At 43.0% G+C, this 25,872-nt stretch overlaps 1 protein-coding gene across 1 annotated transcript in view; it reads left to right on the top strand.

Annotated features, from left to right (window-relative positions):
* The window catches only part of BMP6 (bone morphogenetic protein 6), an 87,515-nt gene that overhangs the window by 50,343 nt on the left and 11,300 nt on the right, over positions 1-25,872 (top strand). The window contains exons 2-4 of the mRNA XM_059466905.1: positions 12,050-12,242; positions 24,325-24,473; positions 25,629-25,826. Coding sequence (XP_059322888.1) covers positions 12,050-12,242; positions 24,325-24,473; positions 25,629-25,826 — 540 coding nt within the window. The remainder of the gene's footprint in view (positions 1-12,049; positions 12,243-24,324; positions 24,474-25,628; positions 25,827-25,872) is intronic.

Here is a 25,872-nt window from a genome sequence, read left to right as displayed (position 1 = left end):
TTTTAAAAGTCTGGTGCTTTTCAACTCCCCCCACTGTCTATATGTTCGTAAAAAGTGTGCTTTAATGTGCTAACCTGATCCAAACTTTCTTATGGCAGGTGGTTTTCTTATTAAAACACAAATAAAAACTGAGTAAGTATGGCAGCTGTCTCCATGGAGTCTTGTTAATACTGTCAGATACATAGCATTACCTTCCTGCTGTAACTTAAAAAATTCTTTAAAGGACTTAAGGAAAAAAAAAGTAATTTTTTTAACCAATGTGCCTAAAGTCATAAACCAAAATAAATAGTCACAAACTAAATCATAAACTGAGTCATAAACTAGAATCTGTGTCTGGGTAATTTAGTTGTTGACAACATTAAAAACACTTCAGGCACAACAAAAGATAAAAGATGTATTTTAAGAAGAAATTTGTTGTAAGCATTTATTTAAATTGATTTCTCTCTATATATTTATGTATACTCAAATTTGAAAGAGTTTTGATGTTTTTCTTCAAGGTTGGCATGCGACCAGTCAAGGCAAGAGAGGAGGGCATTACTAAGAGAGAAGAGCGGAAAAATAAAATCAGTGATGACAAGGCTGGATTGGGTGGGGCAGAGAAATGCTGGGATAGCCAAACAGCCAGGACATGATTGCAAGGAGTGAAGATATAGAAGCCAAATGTCTAAAAATTAATTTGTGGGCAAGCAGCTCTGCTGAAAATTTTAACACATTCTCTTTTTTTTCATTTTAAATTCTGTCTCCAGGAACCTGATAACTTACAGAAAAAAAGGCAAGATAAACTGAAAGCCAGAAATGCCAACATACCAGGTTGTTTTTTTAAACCAGTGAAGTTTATTAATTTCGTATTCGTTAACTTGAGACCTTTCGGAGTCAATTTATGAGCTATTACTTTAAGAACATTTATAGACAAGTTTTGATTTTTAAATGCCTAGAGCCCCAAGGATTGCTTTGGGTATTTGGTGAAAGTGAAGGGGGTGGGGAGAAAGGGGAGGAAAAAAAAAAAGTATTACTTGGCAAAGTCTGTCCCTTTTCCTGCTGGATGTTTTTCAGGTGAACTACCCAGCTATGCTACTGTATGTAAGTCAGGCCAACTATGTGGAACTAAGGATTATTCCACAAATCCCCTTTTAATAGTTCTTTTAATGGTGCTTTTCCTCAAGTCTTACTTTTTTCCTAGGATTCCCTGCCCTGCCTGGGAGTCTCCCATCACTCCCAAAGCACTGCATCTCCCTGGCCTTTCCCCCGGCTGGGTACTGTGCTCTGCAGCTGGGAATAGGAGCCGTGTCCCCCGCAGGCCCGGCGCAGGGCTGCTGCCACTGATGGCTTTATCAGATGGACAGAGACATTCCAAGTATGCTTCTGGTCACTGTGGGATATGGGAATATAAAAATATAATGAAAAAGGAAGGCTTAGACCAAAGCTGTTAGTCAAACCAGGCATTTTTGTCAAGGCTTTTTTTTTTTCTTAATTTCTGTTCTTAAGGAATGAAATTCTTTACTCCTAAGCAGATTGTTAAAGCTGTGTGATGTCATTTTCTTTTCTTTTTAAGGCTGTGTTTTGAGCAGCTGAAAGCTGCAGGTTAGGTAAAACTATTAATGACCATTTTTTGACCTCTGCTCCAACCGCCCACTGCAGCTGCAAATTTTTAAACGTCTGACGGCTGCTTGGCTCTCCACAATATCATTATGTTGGTTGACAGCAGATGAGGTTTCAGAGGTAAAAAAGTCACTTCCCAAATTGCACCCTGCTGGCATGGCCAGTAGACAGATTTAAAAAAGGGAGTTCAGTGGCATGGTAGGGCAGGAGATCTCGGTTTTTATGAGCAAGGCATGCCAAGAGCTCCCTCCGGTTCTCTCTGGCTGCGTGCATGGTGGGGGCAAATCATGACACAGGGGTAGTGTGGGAAGAGTGCTTTGCAAGATGTTATTGCCTCAGAAAGAGGAACACTTATTTCACATTGCTGTAAAATATTCTAGGATTTCTGGGGTTTTTTTTCAGTTTTCATGGTTGCTGCTCTTGAGCACTTCCCAGATGTGTTAGGGTTGCACAGTGAGCAGAGCAGCTTCACGGCCCTCCTGCCTTTGCTGGAGAAGGCTGTGGAAGTGGTGAGACTTTCCTGTGCCTTCCTCCATCCTTCTTTGCCCATCCTCTCTCTTTGCCAGCTTCCTGGGCCTGAGAGAGTCTTGCCTGAACCTTCAGGGAACCTGTCAGGATGACCAGGACAGAAGGACAGGGAGGAAGTCGTGATAAATAAGAAGGGTGGCAAGAGAAATAGTGGGTTTAGCAAAAGTACTCTGTGTAGATCAATGTCATCCAAGGCACTGTTTCTTTCACTTGGCACAGGGAGTTGTCCTAAAGTTGTGGTGGTGTTCAATGCCAGTGGTGGTTGAGAATCTCCCATCCCAGTGGCATGTTGGAACCCCTTTCTCTGGATCAGTGTCCTAAGCCAGCACATAGTGAATGGATGCATTGAAGGGAGGTTCACTTACAAACCATGCTGTTCCTTGGACAAATATACAAGGCCAGGAGTAACAGTCTTTAAAAAACTAGATTGTTTCTTCAGGCACTTCATGCATTTGCTCTCCTCAGTCTTCAGAGCTGTAGCATCTTCTTGCCTTGACTGTCACAAAGAGTGTTTGCTTTGTAGTCATGTTAAAGGTAGGGAATTTCTGGGGTCTCCAGACCATGATTTTACTCTTTTTATCCCTGTGACCACTTTCTGTCCTTCTTAGGGGCAGTGCTTCCTCCTTCCTTGTATCTTCTGTTCTCTGGCTCATGCCAAGTCTGGTGTCCCTCATGCTGTCTCACAGAGTGCCCTGCCTGTTCCCCAAAGCCCATGCTCTTTGGTGGTCTCTGGCTGGATGCTGCTTAATTCAGTCATTTGAAATTGGAGCCCCGTGTAAAATACTAAATACTGAACAATAAGTGAGGTGACAGCATTTCATGGTATCAGCTGGAGTCACAAGTCATGTCAGCAATGGCCATGCCCTTACAGTGGTGGTGTAGTCTCCAGGACAGCCTGACAACCTCTGGAGCAGGGCTGAATTCTGTGTAGCTGAGTCTTGAGTGCTGGATTAATCTTTTCCAAAAATTTATAAATGCTCTGGACAATATTTTTATGGGGAGTGATTGCATTGTGCTCTGGAGATATCTTTCTCAGCTGGGCTATTAAATGAAAAGCTGAAACCTGCCTGTGATGCCAAGAGATGAGTGCTCAACAAAATGAAAACTTGCATCTGAAATTGCAAACATTCATCTGTTGCCTGCTTTCCTACTTGCTGCTGGTTGATTCACAGTCATACCAACAAACATAAAACTTCACCTGCAAGAAAAGCAGAGAGGGTAATGCCCATAAATTAAAAAAACTTCCCCACTTTGCACAACCTGTATTTTGAAATTTAACTCAAACTCGTGAGTCAATTGGTCTGTCCTGCCTTAAATCCTGCAGAAGGACAAATAATTTTGAGAGATGGTGCGAGATGACTGTGCCATTTAAAACATTCTGAAAATATTTCCAGGCCCAGTCGGTGCATCCAGGGCAGCTGTGCTTCCAGGGAGCTGCGTGCCAGTGGCCGTGCCAGCAGGAAATGCAGCGTGACCTGTGGCAAACCTGGAGGGTGGGAAACGCTGCGAGATTTCTGTGGGCAGCTCTGAGTGTCCCACGCAGTTGCTGTGTGGGTATGGATACAGGAGCCAGTGCTAAGCCAAGGAAGCAGGCAGGAGCAGTAGGAGAATTCCCTTCCCACCATGTGCACAGCTGCAGAGCACTTCTGAGCGTGTCTCTGTGCTGATGGGCTGGCAGCATCGGCTTCTCCCCTCCTGCAAGCTGGCTGTGCATGCATGAAGCCTGGCTGTGAAATAGAAATGCTTTTTGAAAAGCATAATATTATTTTAATCACAAATTATTTGGAAACGAAATACAGAAATAGCTTCAGATCACTTCTTCCAGAGGGGTGTTTTTGCAGTCAGAGTCTTTATCAGCTTCTCAGTGGGAACTGCATTAATATTGCCACAAAAATGCAAACAGTAGTGCCTTTGATAAAGCAGTTTGGCATCTCTTAAGCAAAAAGATGTTTTGTTTTCCTAAGATACAACACTGTTTGCAGTGCAGGGACCTGCCATATGTGCCAGCATATGGAAAGAAAACACCAGCTTTGTTAACATTTGTGTTGGGAAGCTGCGGGGAAGGAACGAAGGAGGCGGCTGTGGAAGCAGTTGCAAAGCGATCTCTGTTGTTTCAAAGGGGACAGCCCAGGAAGCCCCAAAGTGAGTGCTGGTGGCAGAGGTGCTGGTGGCCTGCAGTCAGCCTCTTGGCTTAGCTGTCCCCCGAGCACTTTGCCAAGAGCTCTCCTTCACCTCAGTTTTGCTTTAGCTGTTCCCATCATGTGCTAGAGCAAGGCTGGTCCCCACTGCTGCCTCTTCCCATTGCAGAAGGCGTCTATGTGAAAATGCCTTTCTAGTACTTTCTGGTGTCCCATGGGTATTATGTATTTGATTAGGGCATTATTTTGATTTTTAGACTGCCTTTGGTTCAAGAATCCTGAAAGGAAACTGTTGTGCAACTATTTTAATCTGATTTTACAAGCCGATTCCAGCTTGATTCCCAGCACAAAGAAACAAAGAAGAGCTCAGTTGCATTTTTCATCCAAAAGTAAAAACCCCTCCTCCTTTGAAGCTCTTCTGTAGAGTGTTATGTTTAGAGAAAGATTTGCTATTGTTTAAATTTAATCTCCATAATTACATTGGGATTGGATTAATGATGGGTTATTTTCTGAGTCATTATTTTCTGGCACACACAGCTATTGAGCATAAAGCCAGGTCTTCACTGGCTGTAAACTGGCATCACTCCACAAAAGCCAGTGGAATAATTCCACTTTATATTGTGTCAGCCCAGATGTGATATTAGAGCTGTTTTGAAGAAGGCATCCTTTTGGAGTTTGTTGGCCTTGAATCTTCATGTTATTGTAAAGGTGTCTGGGCATTGAGTTAAAATTGCATTAAATTTATGGTTGCACAGCTGGTTGTTGTGTCCAACCCACCTCAGCTGGACCCAGAGGGATCAGCAAATGGTGCAATGCCAGACTGAACCGTAGGAATCTTGACCTTGTTTTATGTTTAAAAACTGCCTTTTACCCCTGTGGATGTGGGACAAGTTCATCAGGGAGTTGCAGCTAACTTTTACATGCTCTTATTCGTGAGAGCAAACCTTGGTCAGTTTGTTTGGAATACTGTGCTGAAAATCCAGGGGAGATGTCTGAGAAGAAGAGGGACTGCTTCTTTTTGGAGTTAGTTATTTTTGCTCATTCTGCTTTTCAGAAATGGATGAAGGGGGAGGAGGGAATTTAGGAAGATCTGTCATGTACAAGAGCAGCAGCAGGAGCAATGGGCAGCAGACTTGGTGTAGGTGATGAATCCCTCATCATGACTGGGATAAACGAAAGAAACAGTCTTTTTTTAGGAGATTCTAGGAGGCTGTGTAGAGTTCCTGTGTTTGCAGAAGGTAGTTGAAGTTGCTGGGCTGAGACCAAGGTGGGAAGAAATTATCTCCCTACCTCTTGTGCATGTTGGGCAGGAAGGGTTTGCTTTCAGACCTTGTATTTTAATGTCTCATCTGAGTTTCTTCACTTTTAAAGAATTGTCCTACTCACCACCTGTGAAATGGCTTGTTAATAAATCATAGTTTTGAAAAGGGGAAGGTTTTGCTTTCTTTTGGGTCTTTACAGTAGAGAGAAAGTGATCAGTCCTGTCCATAAGCCATAGTGGATTTAGGATGTCACTGCAGTGGGATGGACCATTTATCTCTTTATCTTGGTGCCCAAGTGACAGTGGCACACATTGTATACATGGAAGTGTGAAAAACAGGCAGCAGTGATCCTTTTCTGAGGCATCCTCACTACTTTCTGGAGACATCTGCTTTTGCTGCTGACCTGCTCTTGAACCTGCAGGTCCACCTAGAGCAATGTAACTTCTATTTCCTTGTTAAACTGCAGAAAGTACCTGTAAAGCCTTTTAGTCTTCTCTCCTTCCTATCTGAAGATATTAAACTGGTACATTGTGCTCGTTGGGTTGTACTCTGCAGTTTTTAGAACAGTGTTTAGGAAATGCTGCTTATTTTAAGAAGAAATGTCAGCTTTAATCTTTAACAGTAACAATGCTTCTGCAGTTGTGATCATCTGTCAGAGATGTGGGACTGTTTGGGAGACTTGGTATCTTTTTTTAGATTGACCTGATGGATTTGGAAAACGCAAACAAGCCTTCAGGCACATTGTGGGCATCTCTTCAGAGTAGAAGGAATGCGCTGCAGACCCCATCCATGTAGATCCACTGTGAAACAGAAGGCAAATTATAAGACCCAAATGAAGACTGAGTCTTGCTCTAAAGTTGGACATCCCTCAGATTGGATGTACAAACCTCCATTCTTACTCTCTTTTTCTTCCAAAGAAGCAACTTGCAACTGTGGACCAAGATCAAGGAGGGGGAAATTAAGCTTACATGAATTTTGTTCTGTGCAAGCTATTGTCTGCCAATATTAAAGAAATTCTGGTGATGCCAGTGTAGGTTCACAGCAGTAGATCAGTCACATATGTACATGGTCCATTTATTATAGGGGACTTTTGGAGCTTTAGTAATGCTTAAAGCATTTGAAGCATAGTACACTACTTCATTGCTCCAGATATGATAAATGCTGTTGACTTAGAGCAGAAATTGGTGATGTAATACAGAGGAATTGCCTTTGTGCTGATTATGTAGATGTGGTAGTGAATCTCATGTTAGCAATTGCAGTTTTCAGATGTTTTCTCATTTTATTTGGGAATGAGTCATGTGTACAGGCTGATAAGAAATAAAAGGGAACTACTTTCATTTGAATCCTGAATTCAGGAACACTTATGCAAAACTCACTTTGCATAAGTAGACTGTGAATCCTGGCTACTTTTCCTGGAGCTTGTGGCCCTGCAAACCAAGTCACCATTAAAGATCTTGATGTGCAAAAGATTTTTCTGCAGTTTCAGCTTTGCTGGGGTCAGGACAGATGCAGAAGGTCCTAAATAGTCCTATCTTATTAATTTGCAACCCCACTCCTTCCCTGTGCCCTCCGAGGCACATTGTCATGGAAATAATAATTATTTATATAGGAAATTTATTTTTAAAAAATTACTTTTAGAGCTCTAGGTTAGTATTTTTGCCTTTGTTTTATTAGAGTTGGAACTGGAAACTTTCTTAAGCCAGTATTTTAATTCTCACCTGAACACTTGACCTAACACTTTTCTCAGCAGCTGAGAACTGGAGAAAATCACCAGATATGATACTTGGTGCTGCTGTTCTAAGTGAAAATTGTGTTTCCTCAGGAAAGGCTCTTGACCTGTTATTTCTGCATACTGGTTTGATTTAGATCCAAAAAGAAATGCTTAAAATTCCAATGCAGAAGGAGAACTTATTTCCATGGCTGTCATTAGACTTATGCTTCCTTTGGTCCAAGGTGCACCCTACATAGTCAAATGGAAGTGGATGGTATAGTTGCCAAAATAGATGTGTTAATTTCTCAATTAATTTTTTTTTCTGTGCAGTGTTTTTAAAGTAACAAGTATTGTAAGCAGCACGCTATTTTTAAACCAGGGACATTTTGTGCTGAAATTGGCTATTGCAAGACTGGGTTAGAATTAGAATACACAAAATTAAAAACCACAGTAACCCTAATTTTGCCATTCTTGCCTTTTTAACTGCTCAACAATAGTGCTGTGTTTGTATAGTATTTAAAAATATTTGTTAAGGGGAATGTAAAGAGCTACTGGCAGGCTGCTCTGTTAACTCTTTCTGCACGCTTTGGCAGTCTGTTCCGAAATGGGCTCTAGTGAAAACTCGGGGATGAGTCCCATGTCCAGTGCTCACACCTTCCTTTGCATTGCAAGGAAAGGAGCAGCCACCAGCCTGGATGGGGGCAGACCCCCATGGTGGAATGGGCAGTCCCTCTGGCTCGTGATGGGCTAAAGTCTGTTTGCCATCTCCTTTTCCAACTTGCCCTGGTATGTGCAGGCCTGGATTTGTAACCTCCAAGGACTTACTCCAGTAAAAGAATAGTAATGTTTGGGATAATACAGTCTGACCATGAAGATGAGTTTTATAGGCTGTAGTTCATGCCATGACCTCACAAAGACTGGTTCTGCCTGGCTTGGTCCTAACGTTCCAGCCAGCACTCTGGGAAAAGGTAACGGCGGCCCAACACCACTCAGGGCTTCTACCTTCCAACCTGCCCCAGCTGTGAGCTGCCTGATTTTCCCTGCAAGAGCTTTGCACAGTTGGGACATTCTTATGTCCATCGTCAGACGGAAATTAGCTGTGGATTTCACATCTCCGGTCAGACTGACCCGAATGTATTCATGTGGAAAAAATAATAACGGGAAAGCAGCTTGAGAAATTATTTCTGCTTTTTGCTGTTGCCTTGCATTTTGGTGTGTGCTGTCTGTACTTTGAATACAAGCTCATCCGATGCATTGTAATGCAATAGCAATCCTGACTGGGTAATCCTGGGAACCAGCAGCTTGAATCTTGCCTTTCCAAATTTTACTGTTCTAAAACTTGACTTCTTTGTTAAAAATGAAGTGTTTCCAGGGGGCCAAAAAGCCCCCAGAGAAAGACTGTTGGCATTTTATATTTTTAAGCTGTCTTGCTGAATGAAAACAGTTGATTATTAGCTTGATGGGGTGACAATGAGTATATAGAACTTAAATATCTCACCACTCCCACAAAGAAAAAAAATCCACCCTCCATTGTATCATGGGAAGATACATAGCCAGAAAAACTTTCCAAGTCATTAAACTTTTATACTTGCTTCATACAAGCTTAATGTAGGCTTTTTTCCATCCTGTGATGTTGTTGGGCTGCTTCTGAACTGATCCCAGTGGAGGAGGACACCATCATCTTAGCAGTATTTCTTTCTTATAACAGAAATCTGCCTTTCTTTTAACAGAATGAGCTGAATTGCTTAATCTGAAGGATTAAAAAAAGATTTCCTTGTTTGTGTGTTTCAGGTTGTTTATTCTGCCAAGCCTGATAACGAAATCAGTCTGAATGTTTCCCCTGTAATCAGTTGAGTCAGCTTCTATGATTGTGTGGTGTATTTGGGTAAGAACAGGGATAAAGGAAGAAAGTTTGAAAAAAACAGGAAAATACTATTGTGAATATATCAGGCAAGTTATAAACTGAGAAAGGGTAATTGGAGTCAAACATCATACCTGCTTCTACTTGTCATGCTCTGTGGTAGTTGTTTTGGTAGGCTTTTCTTCCCCTTGTGACTTGTATTTGACGTTTTAGGAGAGGATTGTGGGAAAATACTGATTTAAAGGACTAGAGTTTGGTTATATCCCTTTTAAACTGCACATTTTGTGGTGATGAGTGGAGGTCAGGCCACTGTAGCCAGCTTGAAGTCAGAAAGGAACAACAAAGAGTGATATTTGGGCTCATTTTGAGCTCTGTGCTGTGTGGGACAGCTCCAGGCTCTCTTGTGTGCAAGGAGAGACCATATCACATGTGGATGTAGGACAAGGGCTGGCAGGAAGCATCAATGACTCCTTTGCTGTCTCTGGTGTAATTTTAGCTTTCTGGCACTCTGATGGAGTTCTGTTGCTTATCCTGGTTGTGTCCTTCCCCTTGCTCTTCCTGCTTCTTCTTTATCACACTCAGCCACGAGCCTGGGGAGAAGCCGCCTCACTGCACCTCGCCCGTAGGTCAGCTCATCCCTGTGACAGCACGGAAGGGGGTGTGGGCTTCAGCTGCTCACTGCACCCATGAGCAAGGATGTAGCGAGTTCTAAATCGAGAGCTCTTGCTTCATACGTGTGCCTCTCCAAACCCCTGGATTTAGACATTCCCTCACCATTCATTACATCCTCTCGTCTTTTAGCAGTGAGTAAATGGGCCAAGCGGGGCATGTCCTGCTGCAAGCAGCCCAACGCCGTTTCTCATTGGTTGGCTGCTTACAAGTTTCTCAAAGTACATGATTCCTCTCCTTTGGGAAGTGCATCCTGTGGGACTCTCCTCAGGATGGGGAGGGATTGGGCAGCTCAGGTCCTCTCTCAGAGGACGTACATCCAAGTGACACCAACCAGTCCAGTATTACTGGAATCAATCTCCATTAAATACAGGGGGGGCAGGTGCTCCAAAGGGAAGCCCAGATCACCCATAACCAACAGCCAGAGAGGTAATTCCTGGTGGCACTGGAATGGAGTGTGTTACCTTCATTGGCCTTGATGCAGTCTCTGATGGAGGTGCTGGGTGTCACAACCTCATTTCTGGAAGCCATAGATCCCAATCACCCTCATTTGTCTGTTGTTTGACATATGAGTTGCTCAGACAGATGCAGTGCAGGACTAACAAAATTGGTGGCAGTGTCTGACTCTGACAGCAGTTTGAGAATTTGCCTGTTTGCCTTGTGGCAGCCCTTAACATGGCATTTCCCAGTGTGGTGTCCCACAGAACGCTTGGCAGCAGTTATGCAGAGGAGAAAAGATTTCCAGGTGAGCTTCAAAGAGAAGGATGTGACTAACTGTCTCACGAGGAGCCAGGACATGGACCCAGCCAGATGAGGCAGCTCACATGGAAGAGCTGCCAAAGGAAAGGGAGAGGACGGACGAAACTGTGACTGGAGAATGAGGGGGAGCAGGCAATTGGGCAAGGTGGAGGGGAAAGTCTCCATGCGCTGTTTCCAGCAGCTGGGAGATGTCTGTTCTTCAGGGAGGTAACCTGTGGGTAAAGTGCCGAACCTCAGGCACGCTGGCTGTCATTCCTGGCTCTGCCGCAAGCCTCCGCCGCCTGTCCTTGGACAAGTCGCTCTCCCGGTGACTCAGTATCCCAGCTGGAGAACAGGCATTGCTGCTTACCTCATGGGGATGTTGTGAGAGTAGGCTTGTGGACGCCTTTGCAGTCTGATGTATTCAATGGGGGCAGGGGGGAGCAACACAAAGTGGCCACAAAGACAAATATTCAAAGGGATCTGTTCTTCCTTTGCTGCCTGTGCACGTAATCATGTCCCTAATGATAATGTAATGGTGACTTATTCATCACTGACATCCACTCCTTCAGTTCCACTGGTGGGAATGGCTTTTTGTTTTTACTTTTTGTCCCCTCAGGCTTGTGAAGATGTAATTTTGTATGTTTGTATAATATGTTAATGTTTTAAGCACTTTCTAGTAGAAAATTAGAAAAAATAACAAACAATTAATCAAAGTCAGACTAAACTGAGATCTAATCAAGTAATACAAGAGTGGGACTGGAAGCAGAGTTTGCAAAGGGAGCCTCAAACAGAGAAAATGCAAATCCTGAGACCTAAAGAAGGAGGAATTCTGCTTTGTGTCTGTCTTAAATCCTGTGCCTGAGGGTATACCCAAGGAGGTCTAAGACCAGAAACTAAAAGTGATCACTCTTCAGCTCTTGCCTTCTTAAATAAGTTTCTGCAAAGGAGAGGGGGCTCTGGTTGGCTCTAACCCTCAAAATAAATGTCATGTTAATTGTATTCACTCAAAAGATGGTCCAATGGCTAGTGTACAGACCAGAAGAACAGAATGTGTTACGGCACTTAGGGAATTGGTTGACCTGGTGCTGTCACTTTGTTCTGCCTGTGCCTGTGTGTGCTAAAGCAAAATGGAGCTACATGTCTCCCTGCTTGGAAGAGAGCTATGAGACTTAGGGAAATGCTGTAAAGAACTTGGAGAGCCACAGGTGGAAAATGCCAGGAGTGATCACAAGGTTCAGAGTTTTGCACAGGAGCAAAATGCATGGTCATATTTCACTATCAAAGTTGGCTTTTCTTTAAAAAGTAGGAAATCCCAAAGGAATTGGCTAGAGAGCAGGAACATTCATCTTCACTTAGTACTGTATTTGAAAAGCTTTAATTGCATAAGTTTTCCTGACACTCACCAGGGCTATCTTTGGAGAAAAAAAACAAGATTCTTGGGTTTTTTGAAGGAACAGGTGGCAGCATGTAGAAATCTTTTGTTGTTAAATTTTAGTCATGGTTCCTTTTTTTTGCTTCTCTTTCCTTTTCCCATCTGCAGTTGAGTATGACAAGGAGTTCACGCCTCACCAGCGGCACCACAAGGAATTCAAATTTAATTTGTCTCAGATTCCTGAGGGCGAGGCCGTCACAGCTGCTGAGTTTCGGATCTACAAGGACTGCGTTTTGGGAAGCTTTAAAAACCAAACCTTCCTTATCAGCATCTACCAGGTGCTGCAGGAACATCAGAACAGGTATGCAGGAGGGGGCTTGCTCTGTGCCACATGCTGCTGTCCTGGAGAAGGCTGAGGTTGTGCAATAGTATTGATAAGGCTGAAAATAAATATAGGTTTGTTCATGTTAACAGGGTTATGTTATTGCATGGTCCTTTCCTTATGCGAAATGGGCATGGCAGGGTGTGAATGAGGGTGTGACTTAGCTGCAAGCTTTGTCTTTAAATAAAGAAAGAATCTGCTGAGAAGCAGTAGATTTTTAAAGCGCTGCTGGCATTGCTGTTGTGTACTGAGACTCACATATCCCCTTTCAACTTAATACTAGCAGCCTGTTTGAAAAATACTGGTAATTAGCTCAGACTTGATTTGCTCTCAGCTGGACTTATATTAAAGTAAATAAAACAGAAGAAAATTCAACATGCTGACCACAGATACAAAATAATTTCTGGTCTTTCAGTGGCAATGAGAAGAGGAAAAGTGAGAGAGGCAGGGTAGAAACTGTGACACAAAAATCCAAACAAGTGTAAATGGAGTGATTAATTTTAAAAGAGTAATGTTTCAGATGGAGGAATCATGTAAGGCTAAAAGATGGAAATACATGGTCAATTAAATGTCAGAGTAATGCTGTGGTACAAAAGTGTTTCATTACTTCTACCGAAACTTGTCAGGACTGTAACTGTTCCTCTGCTGTAGGCATTAAAAAAAAATATCAAAACCAGCAGTGTTTGAAAATAGTTCAATTTGTTTTCTCTTTGAAGGCTTCATGGGCATTTTCCTTTCTGCTCCTTCTTTCTCCAGCCTTTCCACTGGTACCATTTGGAGGGATCAGCCTTTGGTGATTGGCAGTTCTTAGGGCAACATTAAATAGCTCGTGGTTGTTCTGTGGGGAGTGTGGCTTCTGGGGAAAAGAGAGAAATACTTGGGTGCTTAGGTGATGGGGAAGAAATTGTGGGTTTTGGGAGATCAGTGTTCCCTTTGTGCTTCAACTTGGAGATTACTGGAGTGCCTCCTGGGGTGTTGTGCATGCTGGTTAGGATGTTAGTTACATCAGTGCCCAGTTGAAGAACTGATCAAAGTCCAGACAGTCCTGCAGATTTCATAGATGTTAGATATATTGTTCATTTGGAGACACACTGCAGAAAAAATGGCGAGTGTTGGTCTGCTTCAGATTGCAGAAGTAGAGATCCCACCTCTGGAGCAGGAAGGAAACCTCTGCCAAGCAGCTGTGTAAGAAATTGATATGCTGCTCTGTGACAGTCACTGAAGCAGGGCACAGAGTAGGAGAACTGTCAACTTTTATGTGGATAAAACATTTTTTCAGAGTAAACTGAGCAAGCAAGCAATGTGGGAAAGAGAATAAAGAATTGGATAAAGTACAGAATATGGCCCCTAGTATACCCTGCTCCTAACAAATTTAGAAATTTTTTGTTCTGAAAGTGGCTGTGTGCAGCAATGATGCTGGGACCTTGTATCTCTGTTTCACACACCATACCAGAAGCATGCCAAAATAGGATTGCACTGCGAAGCTGGGACATGTCCTTTGGCATCTGTGTGTCCTGGGCATCCCTGGGTGCTAGAGGTCTCCCTACAAACAGAGCAGAGGCAGGAGCACCTGGTGGGGATCCCCAGGGTGGTTTCTGCCAAAGAGCTGCCAAGTATTTTGGGTCTTTCCATTCCCTTCTGCCGTTGCTGGCGGCCATGCGGAGGGGATCCCGCCGCTGGGACTGGGAATCCTAACGAGGCTTCCTCCAGGCCCGGGCTGCTGCCAGCAATTCCCTGTCCCTCCTGACAGGGGCTGGGCGTGAACCGCTGACCCAGGGATGAGTGTCTGTAGTTCATTACTAACCCCTGACTCATCCGGTCCCTCAAGGCTCCCTTTTTGTTTCTTTTCCTGCTTTATTTATTTACTTTTACTGGTGGGAAGGAGGGAGACGTTTGGCTGAAGCATTTTGTACTTCAGATGAGTCTGTGGGACTTGTCACATCATCCTCACCGAGGTGGACAAGATGTGGCTCACAGATTCCTGCAGCTGTAGAAAGGACATGCCCTTTTCCATTCTTTTTTTCTTTCAGCTTAAAGGACTCTGTATGTGTAAAATATAAAATCATATTTGAAAATGTGTGCTTCTTTATTAATACATGGATAGGCTTCTATTTTCTGTACAGCTTTCTGTTTTAGGCTGTAGGCTTTCTATTTTATATATATTATCTGTAAGAAAAAGTGCATATATATTTATTAATTGTCCTCTTTCTATTAAAAATATGCAGATGCTAAAAGAGTTAAGATCATAAAAACTGTATATTGCATATTCAGTGTTACATTCAGTGGCGGTCTGACTACATTGGTTACAAACATTCACCCTCACTGGTGACCTGGGTGGACTTTGGCCTCTAAATATTCTTGAAAACAAAACTAAAAAATTGTATTTAGCTGCTTGCTAATATCTCTGTATGGAGAGGGAAAATGCCTCAGATTATTCTGGTATGCCTGAAGAAACTCTATTATTTGAGGGATTATAGGTTTTGGTCATCCATTCACTTACTTGCTTTTACTGGGGGGAAAAAGTCCAAAATGTTTTTTTCTCCCCTCTTGTCTCAGTGGATTAATTTGGAATACCGTGTTCTCTTTTCCAGATCAGAACACTGGCAGGTTAAATTATAAGAAAAAGAAAGCACTGGGTTTTAAAGGAACTTGCTAAATATTTGTAAGGCTTCTATTGAATTTTAGAAAACATCTTATGAGCCAGAAAATAACAGCTGCCTTTGACTTAAAAAAACAAAAACTATTTAAAAAAGTTGTGTCACACTTCCTTTAGATTAATGGTTTTGAATGACAGCCTGATATTTCCTGACATTTTATGACATTTTATTGCATGAGGAGGATCTGTAAAGATCTTGAAGTCTAGCTAGGTGAGAGAGAGGAGTCGATGTCACATCTTTTTTCATCTTTTTGTGCTGACATATATTCCTTCTGGTCAGGACAATTAATCTCTAAGGGCTGCAGAAGGTGCCTGCTCAGTTAAGATTTCCATTCTGCAGAGAAAGTTCAAAGACAAAGACACGATGTTAATCGTGGTGTTTATGAGGTTAACAGTTGTCTGGGGCAATTTTTGGTAGCTCCTAAAATACTTTTGGGCACAAATGATTCTTAAGAGGGTAGCTGGCATGTATGGATTTAAACCAGGAGTCTACAAGGGAAAGGCAGCATGCACCTCTGGGGGAGGAATATAAAGAAAAAGGATCCTGCCTGCTTCTATCAGAGAAACAAGTTTGGCAGGGCAGGAGATAAGACAAATGTTCAGTAAATACAAATCTTCACCAAAGCTCAGAGCCTGGAAATATCCCTTGGCTCCAATTAAGTGTAATGAAGTGGCTTAATTCAGTATTACTTGAGCAAAGGGAAAAAAAAGCTCATCTGGACAGTAACAGCAAGAGCGTGTGACTCCAGCCCAGATGTGCGCTGCTGCATGGATTCGTGAGGCATTGCTGGCTGCTCCCTGATGGCTAAAAATGGAACCAAGCCTGAGGCTAAAACTTCTGCCAGTTACTGAATTACCAAACTGATTTTTGCCACTGTAGACAAGGCTAATATCAGGGACTACATGGGCCCATTTGAGGCTGTCTTCTAGGCAGACATGTATGGAAAGAGAGCATGAATGATCAGAGATCAATGCTGATTGAAATAGCATAAAACCTCTGGGCAGAGATGTGACTTTGTCCCATCAGAAATATGAAAAATATACTTGTGGGGGCTAGAGGCAGTGAAACTCACATTGAGGACCGTGTGGTCTATGTACATTCTCTCTCAAAAAAGAAAACATTTTTAATACTGACCCACTTGTGTCAGTAATATTTTCATCTCCCCATTCCTTCCACCCTTTCATAAGGTAAGAAAAATAGTGCCTAGAAATGAAGCTTTTGTTTTTTAACCAAACCATGGTTAATGGCCATGTTTTGTCATAACACAAACTGCTGGAGCTGTCAGTGGGATGCTGCGAGGTGATTAATGAAATCCTGGGATGGATGGGTCAAGCTTGTGGCCAGCCATCAGTGGTATGCCTTTTGGATTGTGTGGAGAAGAGGCTTCACCAGGCAGGGCTGAGGTGACATCTGGTTCGCTTTGAGGGGGATGGCTGGGTTTTGGAACAGGCTGTGGGCTGTAGGGGCTGATGCTGGGAGAGGGAATGGGTGACACATCTGGCGGATGTTGCTGCCCTTCAGCTTCTGGCCCCCCAGAGTTTTAAGAGACTGGGCTGTTTGAACACTAGGGTGGGATCTTTTTCTTCTTTTTTTTTTTTCCCCTCTTTTGGAACATGCAGGAAACAGGGACCTTTGCCAAAGCATTAGTTTAGGAAGGTAAGTGGTGTCAGCTTTGTCAGCTTCCAGGTGCTTGTCCCACCTTGGCTGTATCTGGCAAACTGTTTAATTTCAGCAGGCAGGAGCTACACAGCCTCAACTCTCCTCCCTTGTGTGGTACTAACACACAACTAAACCTGGCACCTGGACTTGAGTCTAAAGTGCAGGACTGATTTTGTGGAAGAAAAAGCCCTCTGTGATTTCTGGTACCTCTTGGGAGTGGAATGCCATGTAAACAAGACCTTTACAAAGGAAGGGAAGAAATGAGTTTGTCCCTGAAAACCGATCATTATTTAAACAGTTTCTTTCTCAAAACTTCCATGCCCTCACCCAGAGACGTGTCAGGTCAGGACTAGGGAAGGCAGTTTATGGTTGATCAAAGATGTTAGTTCTTGGTTTGGATCATCAGTATGTTTTCAAGTGTAAATATCCTGCTAATGCAGACCTCAAAACACTCCCACACTGTCCAAACAACTGATCTATGAAAAACACAGTGGCCTGTGTTAGTGATCAAAGGAAGATACGGTACGTTAATGGTCAGTTTATTAAACAGTTTTGTTTGCACCCAGAATGAAATATGGGAACATGATGGTCAGGAAGATTCCTCCTACATGAAAAGACACGTGTGGACATAAATGTGCCCTGCAGAGCAACTGCCTGGGGACCATGTTCCTGTTCTATGGAACACAATTCCTTAAGGGTTAAGGCGCTTGTTGGTTTTAGCTGCCAGTTATAGTGGTAATAAAGTCTTCCTCTTTGCAACAGGATATTTATACAAATGTGATCCGAGCTTCTAATCTAAAGGGCAAATTGATTCAACTGCAGTGTTTATAGCTTAGAAAATAAATAACCCTCCTCGAATGGGTTTTGGAATGGGTTGTGTAATACAAATGACAAAGCTAGCATCAATCTGTTTCAAGTTGGGGTCAGATTTGTATATAGTGTGCATATATTTGTATATGATGGAGCTGTTTCCATGATGCTATAGAGAGGCATCTGTCCACATCTCAGTTCAGCTCCCACTGTGGGTATGTGATTTGTTGTGTTTTAGGCTGGTTGGTTTAGAGCAGTTTAAAAGTCAGAGTTATTCTGGGTGAAACATACTGGTTCCATAACCAGCTGGCATTTTCTATCTAAACTAAAGAATGCCATATCAGTGCCTTATTTCTTTACTTAATGGAGAAAGATAAATACTACCCCTTTGTCCTCTCCCCCATCTTTGTGCCTCAAGCTGCATTTAAACTCTGAAGTGTAGTACTATAGCTGTCACTACAGCTGGAATGCCCCTTTTCCTTATAGAATTGTAGTAAAAAGTAAAAAAAAAAAAAAATTCTTATTCCTATGACTTGGGATGATTTTTTTCTTCGCTTTAACTGTTCCAGTTGATAAAATATTAATTCCTCATATCCCTAAAGCTCAAGAATTTAAGCTGAATGGGTTGGCACACCTTTGCACCCAGACATTTGTGTTGACTTTACTGGGCATTATCATGGACCTGTAGGTTGAACCTCCCATAGTCTCAGTGTCTTCTAGTTCTAGGCTCTGATTTTCCTTTGCCAGAAGCAGCTCTGAAACTTGGGTTTCACTTTGGTGAGTCTGGAGGACTTAACCCTCTGCCCCAGGAGACTTTGTTGCTAGAGGCAATAGACGCAGTGTTACAGAACAGCCTTTTCAGCACTGGGTTACTCTTTAAACAGAGCAGTGGAGGTGCGAGGCTGAGCTTATCCATTCCTTCTTGTACTTTTCCATATCTGGATGCATCCAGGATGGCTTTCCCCTCCTTATGCTGAATTGCAGACCTCCTCCACAATATCCCAACATCTCCATTCTGTGCTTTTTTTCCTTTGCTGGCTCTCAGTCCTTGCAAATCAGTGCCCAGCTGCTGGTCTTCTCTTCCACCATGGAACCAACTTCATTTGTAGGTTGGCATTTCTTCATATTTCCTTCCTTGTTTCTAAGAAACTCTTACAGGCTGTGTACCTCTCTCCTGGCCTTCTGGCCCACAGGTGGCTTTGCTTCTTCAGGACAGCTAAACTGAGCCTGACTTCTCATGAAACAGTAGAGACTACCTTTTCTTTCTATGGCAGCTCACTCCAGGTGCTGGAGGCTCTCTGTACAGGGGAACACTGAGAGATTAAATTTCCTGTGCTGCTGTTAAGTCTTTGGAGTGCTGGTCATTTGGACACGCTAAGTTGTTAAGGTTTTGTATTGCATCTCTTGGCAGTACCTTGTGCCATGGGAGCTCCACATAAAGTCCATTCTATAAGTAATAAACACTTTTAAATTTGAAGCAATGCTTACATCTACTGCAAGATGGGGGATCTACAGGTCTGAAGAGGCTGCAGTTTCAAAGTTTTATCTGTGTGGAGGTCCATCCAACTCTGCAAGACCAAGTCAATTGTGGGTAAGAGTGATTTGCCCATTGAAAGTAGATAAGAGCAAATAATTTTGCTAGTTTGCTATATACAGAACATAATGCAATTTTTACAGAAAGTTGATGTCACCACAAACTGAAGACACTGATCCTGAGGTATGCAGAAGAGTATTGGAAAGTGTATTAATTAAAATGTAGATTCCACACACTTCTGTGCAAAATTCCCTTTTGAGAAACTGCTGCTAGGCAGTCTAGACTATTATGTCAACTTGTCTTTGAAGAAAAGTAAACAAAAAGGTTGAGCTGAGGAAAGTTTTAGAGACTTATAGTAATTAATGTTTTGGTAAATGGCTGTTGATGCGTAACAATCCTTTAAACACCTGGGTAATTGCAAGCTTTGAAGTTGGGCCAAAAATGTTCCAAGACATGTAATTAAAATACGAGACCTTTAACTTGGTCATTTTGAAGGTGAGATTTCTGTTTGTTCTCACTGTCTCCCTGGTAAAACTTCTGTCTGCTCAGGGAAAGAAGGCCAGGGAGGGTGGGAAAGTAAAAAAAATAGTTCAACAGATGCTTCTTTAAATTTAGCTTTTTATAGCTTTGGTGTTTTTCCTGTAGCAAAGTTCCATGTTGTAATGTGTATCCAGAATGGAGAAATTATTTTAATGTGAACATTTCACTAAGTATAGTAACTAAGAGAAACCACTTGACCTGGTTACTAATTTGACTGAATTCTAATTTAATTAGTGTTCAATTAAAAAGAATTAACATCTAGAGACATTCTGTTGAAAGGTTTACACAGAGGTTTCAGTTAACAAAATATTATTCTTAGAGGGGGAAAGCACTGAAGCTAAATACAAGCTGTTTCTCCTATAAATGCCCTGACCACATGGTTGGGATGCTGGCATTAAGAATAGTAGCTATATTTGATATTTATATCTGACAAATCTGCTCTCTGAGGACACTGGAGCTAAATCCTACCTTCTGAATTACACAGGCCATATTTCCTCCAGTAAACTGTGTACTCCATTCTGTTTATTGCAGCCACTTGTGATTGCTCTGTTGACCTTTGCTTCTCTGTCCTTCTCCAAAGTCTTCTGAAGGCCGTGGAAACACTCCCATCTATTTCTTGAGACTTGAGCCGTATTTCAGGGCCTTGATGCAGAACAAAGACCTCCTGTTTTGAGCTGGGAGTCTCTAATTTGCATTTTCCTGTTTAATATCCTCTCTTGTATCAGGAAAGTTGTTTCAGCTCCTCACCTTTCTTCCATTTACTTGGTTCCCTTTAATAACAAAAGGTTAATAAATAATATGCCTGCAGCAAACCTTCCTGTAGAAATCAGTAACTGGACTCATCCAGATGAGACTGTTGGGCTCTTTAGTGACAATGAGGTGGCAGTAGCTGTGTAAAAACCCAGAGGCAGGTTTAGACAGAGAGCATGAAGAAGCTGCCTGTTTTGGTGATGAAATTTATCTTCTGTATGCTGAATTTTAAAGGAGGTGCCGGAGGTCCTTTGATGTCCTTGACATCTGGGGTTGCTTGGGCATTAAACCTTTGGACTGACTCTGCTTTCTTCAGTCTATGTTAAGAGCAGATACTTCTTCCTCTCTCTTCAGTGATGCTGGCTCAAACATTTCTTCCAGCCTTTATTTTTCTAGATTTTCTTGTTCTTCACACTCTCTTTCTGTTTCCCTCAGGTTCCATCTTGCCTCTGTTGTTCTCAAAAGCTGAAGCTTTCAGACACCCTTCCATGAATGTGACCACATACACATTTGCTGCTTCCTCTTGGCAGGCCACTGCCTGCCTCACTGCACAAGATCAATGTTGTCACTTAATGACTAGAAATTCAATAATTTATTTTGTGTGACTTGTTCAGTATATTTCTCACTTTCTTGTTCACTCTTAAATTTTGCTTTGACTGTGGGCTTGCAGCTACTTATGTGTAGTGCTCTTCAGCATGGTGTTTGACTGCTTCCTAGACTATTTATCTTTTGGACATAGCTATAAGGCCTCATTCTTGTTATGCAGATGAAAATCTTTGTAATTCCTTTTTCTCTGCAGACTTTTTATCCAAGGTCTCTCCATTTAGTCCTTGCACGTCTCTGTGTCCCTCGCGACTGCAAAAGCTCCTCCACCTTTCCCTGTCTAGTGAGATATTCTTTCTTTTTGACCAGGGGCTGAGATGACATTTTCTTTCCTTTGAACCTTCCTTCCTATTTCTCTTTGGCCAGAGGCTAGTCTGGGAGATTTCCCAGTGTCCACTTCAAGATCAGACATCATATGCCTTTTTTTTTTTGCAGGAGTAGGAAGGGTATCTCTTAGCCATGCAGCTCTAGAAAGGGCAGATTCTCCTCAGGTGATTCATGGTATCTGCTTTTGGGGGGGAAGGAGGGGAAAGTATGTTTCCTGCATGCAAAAAGAAGTCCAGAGAATTTTGTTGCTAAGAGCTGAATCTCTGTTGAGCAATTTTCAAGTACTTACTGCTTGGCCAAATTTGAGGTGATTTTGTTAAGGGGCAGTGGGGACATGCAAGATTTCTGTTCTGAAAAATATAAAGGAGTGGTTAAAAAGACACAGTTAAATTTTGTTGGGAGGTTTTTATATGTGAGTAAATTTTTTTCCCCTTCTTCCTCCTTAATTTTGTCTTTGGAAATAGGTGACTGAATATTTTTTTTTAAACCTTCATGCCGAAATGGAAACTAGTAATGATACACAGTTCTGCGGAGCCTGCTGAGGCTTGGGCAACAAATGTTGATTGAAAAGAGGCTTAAAGAAAAGGTATTCAGATGTGTTGCCTACACATCCACTATGCCCTAAAATACTCATGGGGTGAACCTTCATCCAGTTGAACAATGCAAAAGTCATCTGAGTAGCAGAGCTGATTGAAAAACCAGTCCTGTATGGGACTTTTTGGAGAGACTTAACTGGACTGGAAAGCCTGATGACCCATTTTTCTTCATTTACAGAGGAATCAAAATCTTTCCAAAGGGAGAGTGACAGACTGGGATAAAGTGGCTCGTTCTTGTTTGGTAGAATTGTTCTTTGATCAGACAGTTTTCTTACTATATTTGTGAAGGATACTAAAATGGGGGATACCCATTGGAAGGCAAGTCTGTATTTTAAGTAATCTGATAATTGTGGAGGTTCAGTCTGAGGTGGATGGGGGGGCGAAATTTGATTTGGTGGAAAGGAAAGTTGCATTTGGACATGAAAAATCATTGAAATTTGAATGACTAGGGAATTATTGTGTCAGCAGCATGAATCCAAGGATTATAGTAGATCACAAGGTGAACATGGGTTAACAGTGTGAGTTTTGTGAAGAAGCCAAAATCATATTCTGAGGTGTGTGAGTAGAGGCGCAGTCTGTGAGATGTATGAAGATTATCCTTCCACTGTACTCAGCATCAGTGAGGTCTTGATCTGAGCTGGGTCAATAAAAAGCAATGAGAGAATTCAAAGTCTACAGACCAGGGCTTGTTAAGGAGAGACTGAAGATATTGTTGTAATAAGAAGGGGACATTGTTACATTTATGTTAGATAAAAAAAGGGGGAGAAAGGTCACATGAAGCCCATTCAATTTCCAGGAAAGATGAGAGAGTTCCTGAAGCTGGAGATATATGAGATCAGCTCAGGCAAACATCTCTCAGGAACAACATGGGTAGTAGGTGATCCTGCCTGGAGTTCAGGGGAGTGGCCTACATGATGCCATGTGGACCATTTTGGCTTTACAGCTCTGATGTCCAGGTACCTTCCCAAAGGTCAAGGCAGTGGGAATGTAAACTTTTCTTCATGTTTTTTTTTTAGACTTGGCTACTCCTATGTACTCCTGTGTGTGTTTTAATGTTCAGGTTTGCTCTTAGAGAGTTCCTTGTATAGAGGAGTTACAGAGTTCAGGAAGCAACTGGTGTGAGGAAGAAGGTCAGAACAGGTGCTAGGAAAATCCCTTTTCAGATAGAGTTGACTTCAGGCATTGGAGAGGCCCAATGTTGAAGTCATATGCAAAGGTGGTAATGATGTAGAAGTTCATTCCTCTCTTAAAACTGGAGAGGGAAAGAGTGGTCACAGCTGCAGCTGCTGTTTGCAGTTGCCTTTAAGCAATGTTTCTGTTTAAATACCTTGCCTGGGAAAGCCCAAATCTCTCAGCCTTAGGGTTTCCAAAGCATGGAGCAGCTGACCGGCCATAGCTGCTTGCTGCTGTTGGAGATGAAGGTCAGAGTTGATCCTGAGCCCTCTTACCACTGGAGGAACGGTGGCAAAGGCTCCTGTGGGAAAGGCTGCTGAGTCAACCACAGCATGCAGCTACCAGTGAGGTGGAGGAAAGCCTCCATGCTGTAAAAATAGGAGCTCTAGTACACTTAAGTGCTTTTTTTTCCATGTGTGATCTCATGCAAACCAAGCTGCTGGGCAGTATGACATAGCAGTTGGCCAAAAATAAAATGTAACTTAATAATTTTTTTTCTGAACTTAGCCTTTGGTAGATAGGAGAGACAGGTACCCTGCTTCCTCATTTATAAATGTTAGGGAAAAAATATCCAGGGGCGAAAAGATAGGAAGATGGGATTGACACCTGGACATCACCATTTGTGGTGATGACCACAGGTAAAGGATAGGAATTGTAGCTTTCTTGCACAGGAAAGTTACGTCTCTAATACAGTAAGAAAATATACATGGGATTTCTCTGTGTGCTTCTGCTGCTGATTTCATTGAATAGAGTTTGGGTGAGTACTTGGTGCTGCAAAAAAGTTATTGGCTTAAAAGCATTTGAAGCTGAAGCCCATGAAGGTGGTACAAGGCCAGCAGCCTTGAAGCAAGGCGTCCAATTGTTGTTGATAAGCCTCAGAAAAATGTCTTTAGAGGCCTTTAGAGGTCCATTTTCCTTCACTGTTTGATGCTTGGCCAGTTGGTTTTGGTGCTTTATTTTGGTCAGTTGAGGTAAGCCTGTGTTTATGTGTGGGGAGCTTAAACCATGACACCCCTATGGCAAAAGCCATAGAATGCCTGGTCATGCTGGTGGTTCCACTGGCTATTAATGCAGTAAATGTATGAATGAAGTAATGTCAGGGCAGCAGTACATTCTTCAGGAAGAAGAGTGCCTTACTCATCCCTTGCTGGTGGAGAAATGGACAGCCTTGAGGGGCAGGGTTGCTTTCCTCCATGTTAGAAAATGGTGAAAACCTTTATAATCCTGAATTTCACATGTTGAAGTATGTGCATCTCATGGCAAAACTCTGGATACAAACAGGCAGATTTGAGACATTGTTTTGTTTTAGATATTAACATAACTTAGAACTATGAAGATTTTGTTTCTGTAACAGCAAAAGCCAGGAGAGAGAATCCCCAACCTCACAGTCTTGTCATTCCCCTTCTCTGCAGGGCCTCTGACCTGTTTCTGCTGGACACACGGGCCGTGTGGGCATCGGAGGAGGGCTGGCTGGAGTTTGACGTCACTGCCACCAGCAACATGTGGGTGATGAACCCCCAGCACAACATGGGGCTGCAGCTGAGCGTGGTGACCCGCGATGGTAGGTCATGGGCCAGGTAGCATGAGTCTCCCTCAGTCTCTTGGATGCTGTCTGGGAGTGGTGCTAGCAGAACTCTACTGGGATGAGGCGGGGTGGGCACTCTGCATTCCTAAGGCAGCTGCAGCCAACACCAGGAGCGAGATGTCTGAGGGCACAGGTGGTGGGCTGTTGGTTCCTGGCTGTCCCGTGATGGACATGTCTTTCCCTATAAATGAGGTCAGCTGTCCCTAGGCAGTACCAAGCCAGCTGGTGGAGATGGCTTTGGATAGGGCCTCAGGTGGAAGGGGGCATGGAACTGGGATGCCATGTGGGGTGAGGTTTGCGGATGAGAAGAAGAGAAAAGGCAGTGGTATGTACCTCCCCATGTGGGTTTATGCCAGCTGTCCTGGCTGCTGTGGCTGCTGTTGATCTCATCAAAGCTGATGTGGGAGCACTGCTGGAGAAACTATGTGGTTGTTGTGTGGGGCAGCTGTAATAGCAGCTTTTCACAGCCTACAGAAACTTTGAAAGGTGGAAAAGAAAAGAAAGTAAGAGACCGCAAAAGTGCATGAAATTGGAAGATAAGCAATGGAGAGGATCTAGATGAGCAGAAGGTGACTGACATCTGTCTTCTATAGGAACCAATCTCCAACCTTGTTTTTTTCTACTGCTTCATTCTGCAGTTTAGTACACCTGTGATGTCAAGTAAGACTAGAGGGGCTGTCTACTTCTCCCTGAGGAAGTGTTAGTGCCAAACTCTACCTTCCCAGCTGGGCTGAGAGCCCATCACTGTGCTCCTGGCCGAAGCACACCATCTCTTTTCCCTCTCTGTCCCTAGACATCTCCTAATCTCATGTCTGCTGCTTGTGTTTCACAGGCAGCAGGACTAATGTCATGACACATCAAGTCCAATGTTTTACATATCTATCTATATAGCTTCACTGCCAAAATGGGACTGGAGGTGCCAAAGGGGAACCAAGGAACCAGATGCTGCAGTGAAGGCTTGTCCAGCATGGGTGGAGAGCTGTCATAAAAATGTTCATAGGTTGTGGTGGCAGGAATGTTTGGCATTTAAAGAAGAGAATGAGCAAGAAGAGAGGGGAGACTAGTTGCTGAAAGGAGCAATGCAACTGCACCATTTCTCTAACTTTTCTCCCTTTTCTGTTTGGCTTGAAGGTTTCAGTGTAAGCCCTAGGGAAGCAGGGCTGGTAGGGCGAGACGGCCCTTACGACAAGCAGCCTTTCATGGTGGCCTTCTTCAAAGTGAGCGAGGTTCACCTGCGCACCACGAGGTCAGCCACCAGCCGGCGCAGGCAGCAGAGCCGCAACCGCTCCACCCAGACTCAGGACGTTTCCAGGGTGTCCAGTGTCACAGGTAACCGTGGAACAGGGGTAATCAATCATGCAGCACAAGCTGGGAT

This window comes from Ammospiza nelsoni, chromosome 1 (genome assembly GCF_027579445.1).
Source record: "Ammospiza nelsoni isolate bAmmNel1 chromosome 1, bAmmNel1.pri, whole genome shotgun sequence".
Lineage (NCBI taxonomy): Eukaryota > Metazoa > Chordata > Aves > Passeriformes > Passerellidae > Ammospiza > Ammospiza nelsoni.
The sequence above is the reverse complement of the archived record's forward strand: the minus strand, read 5'-3'. Positions and strand labels throughout refer to the sequence as shown.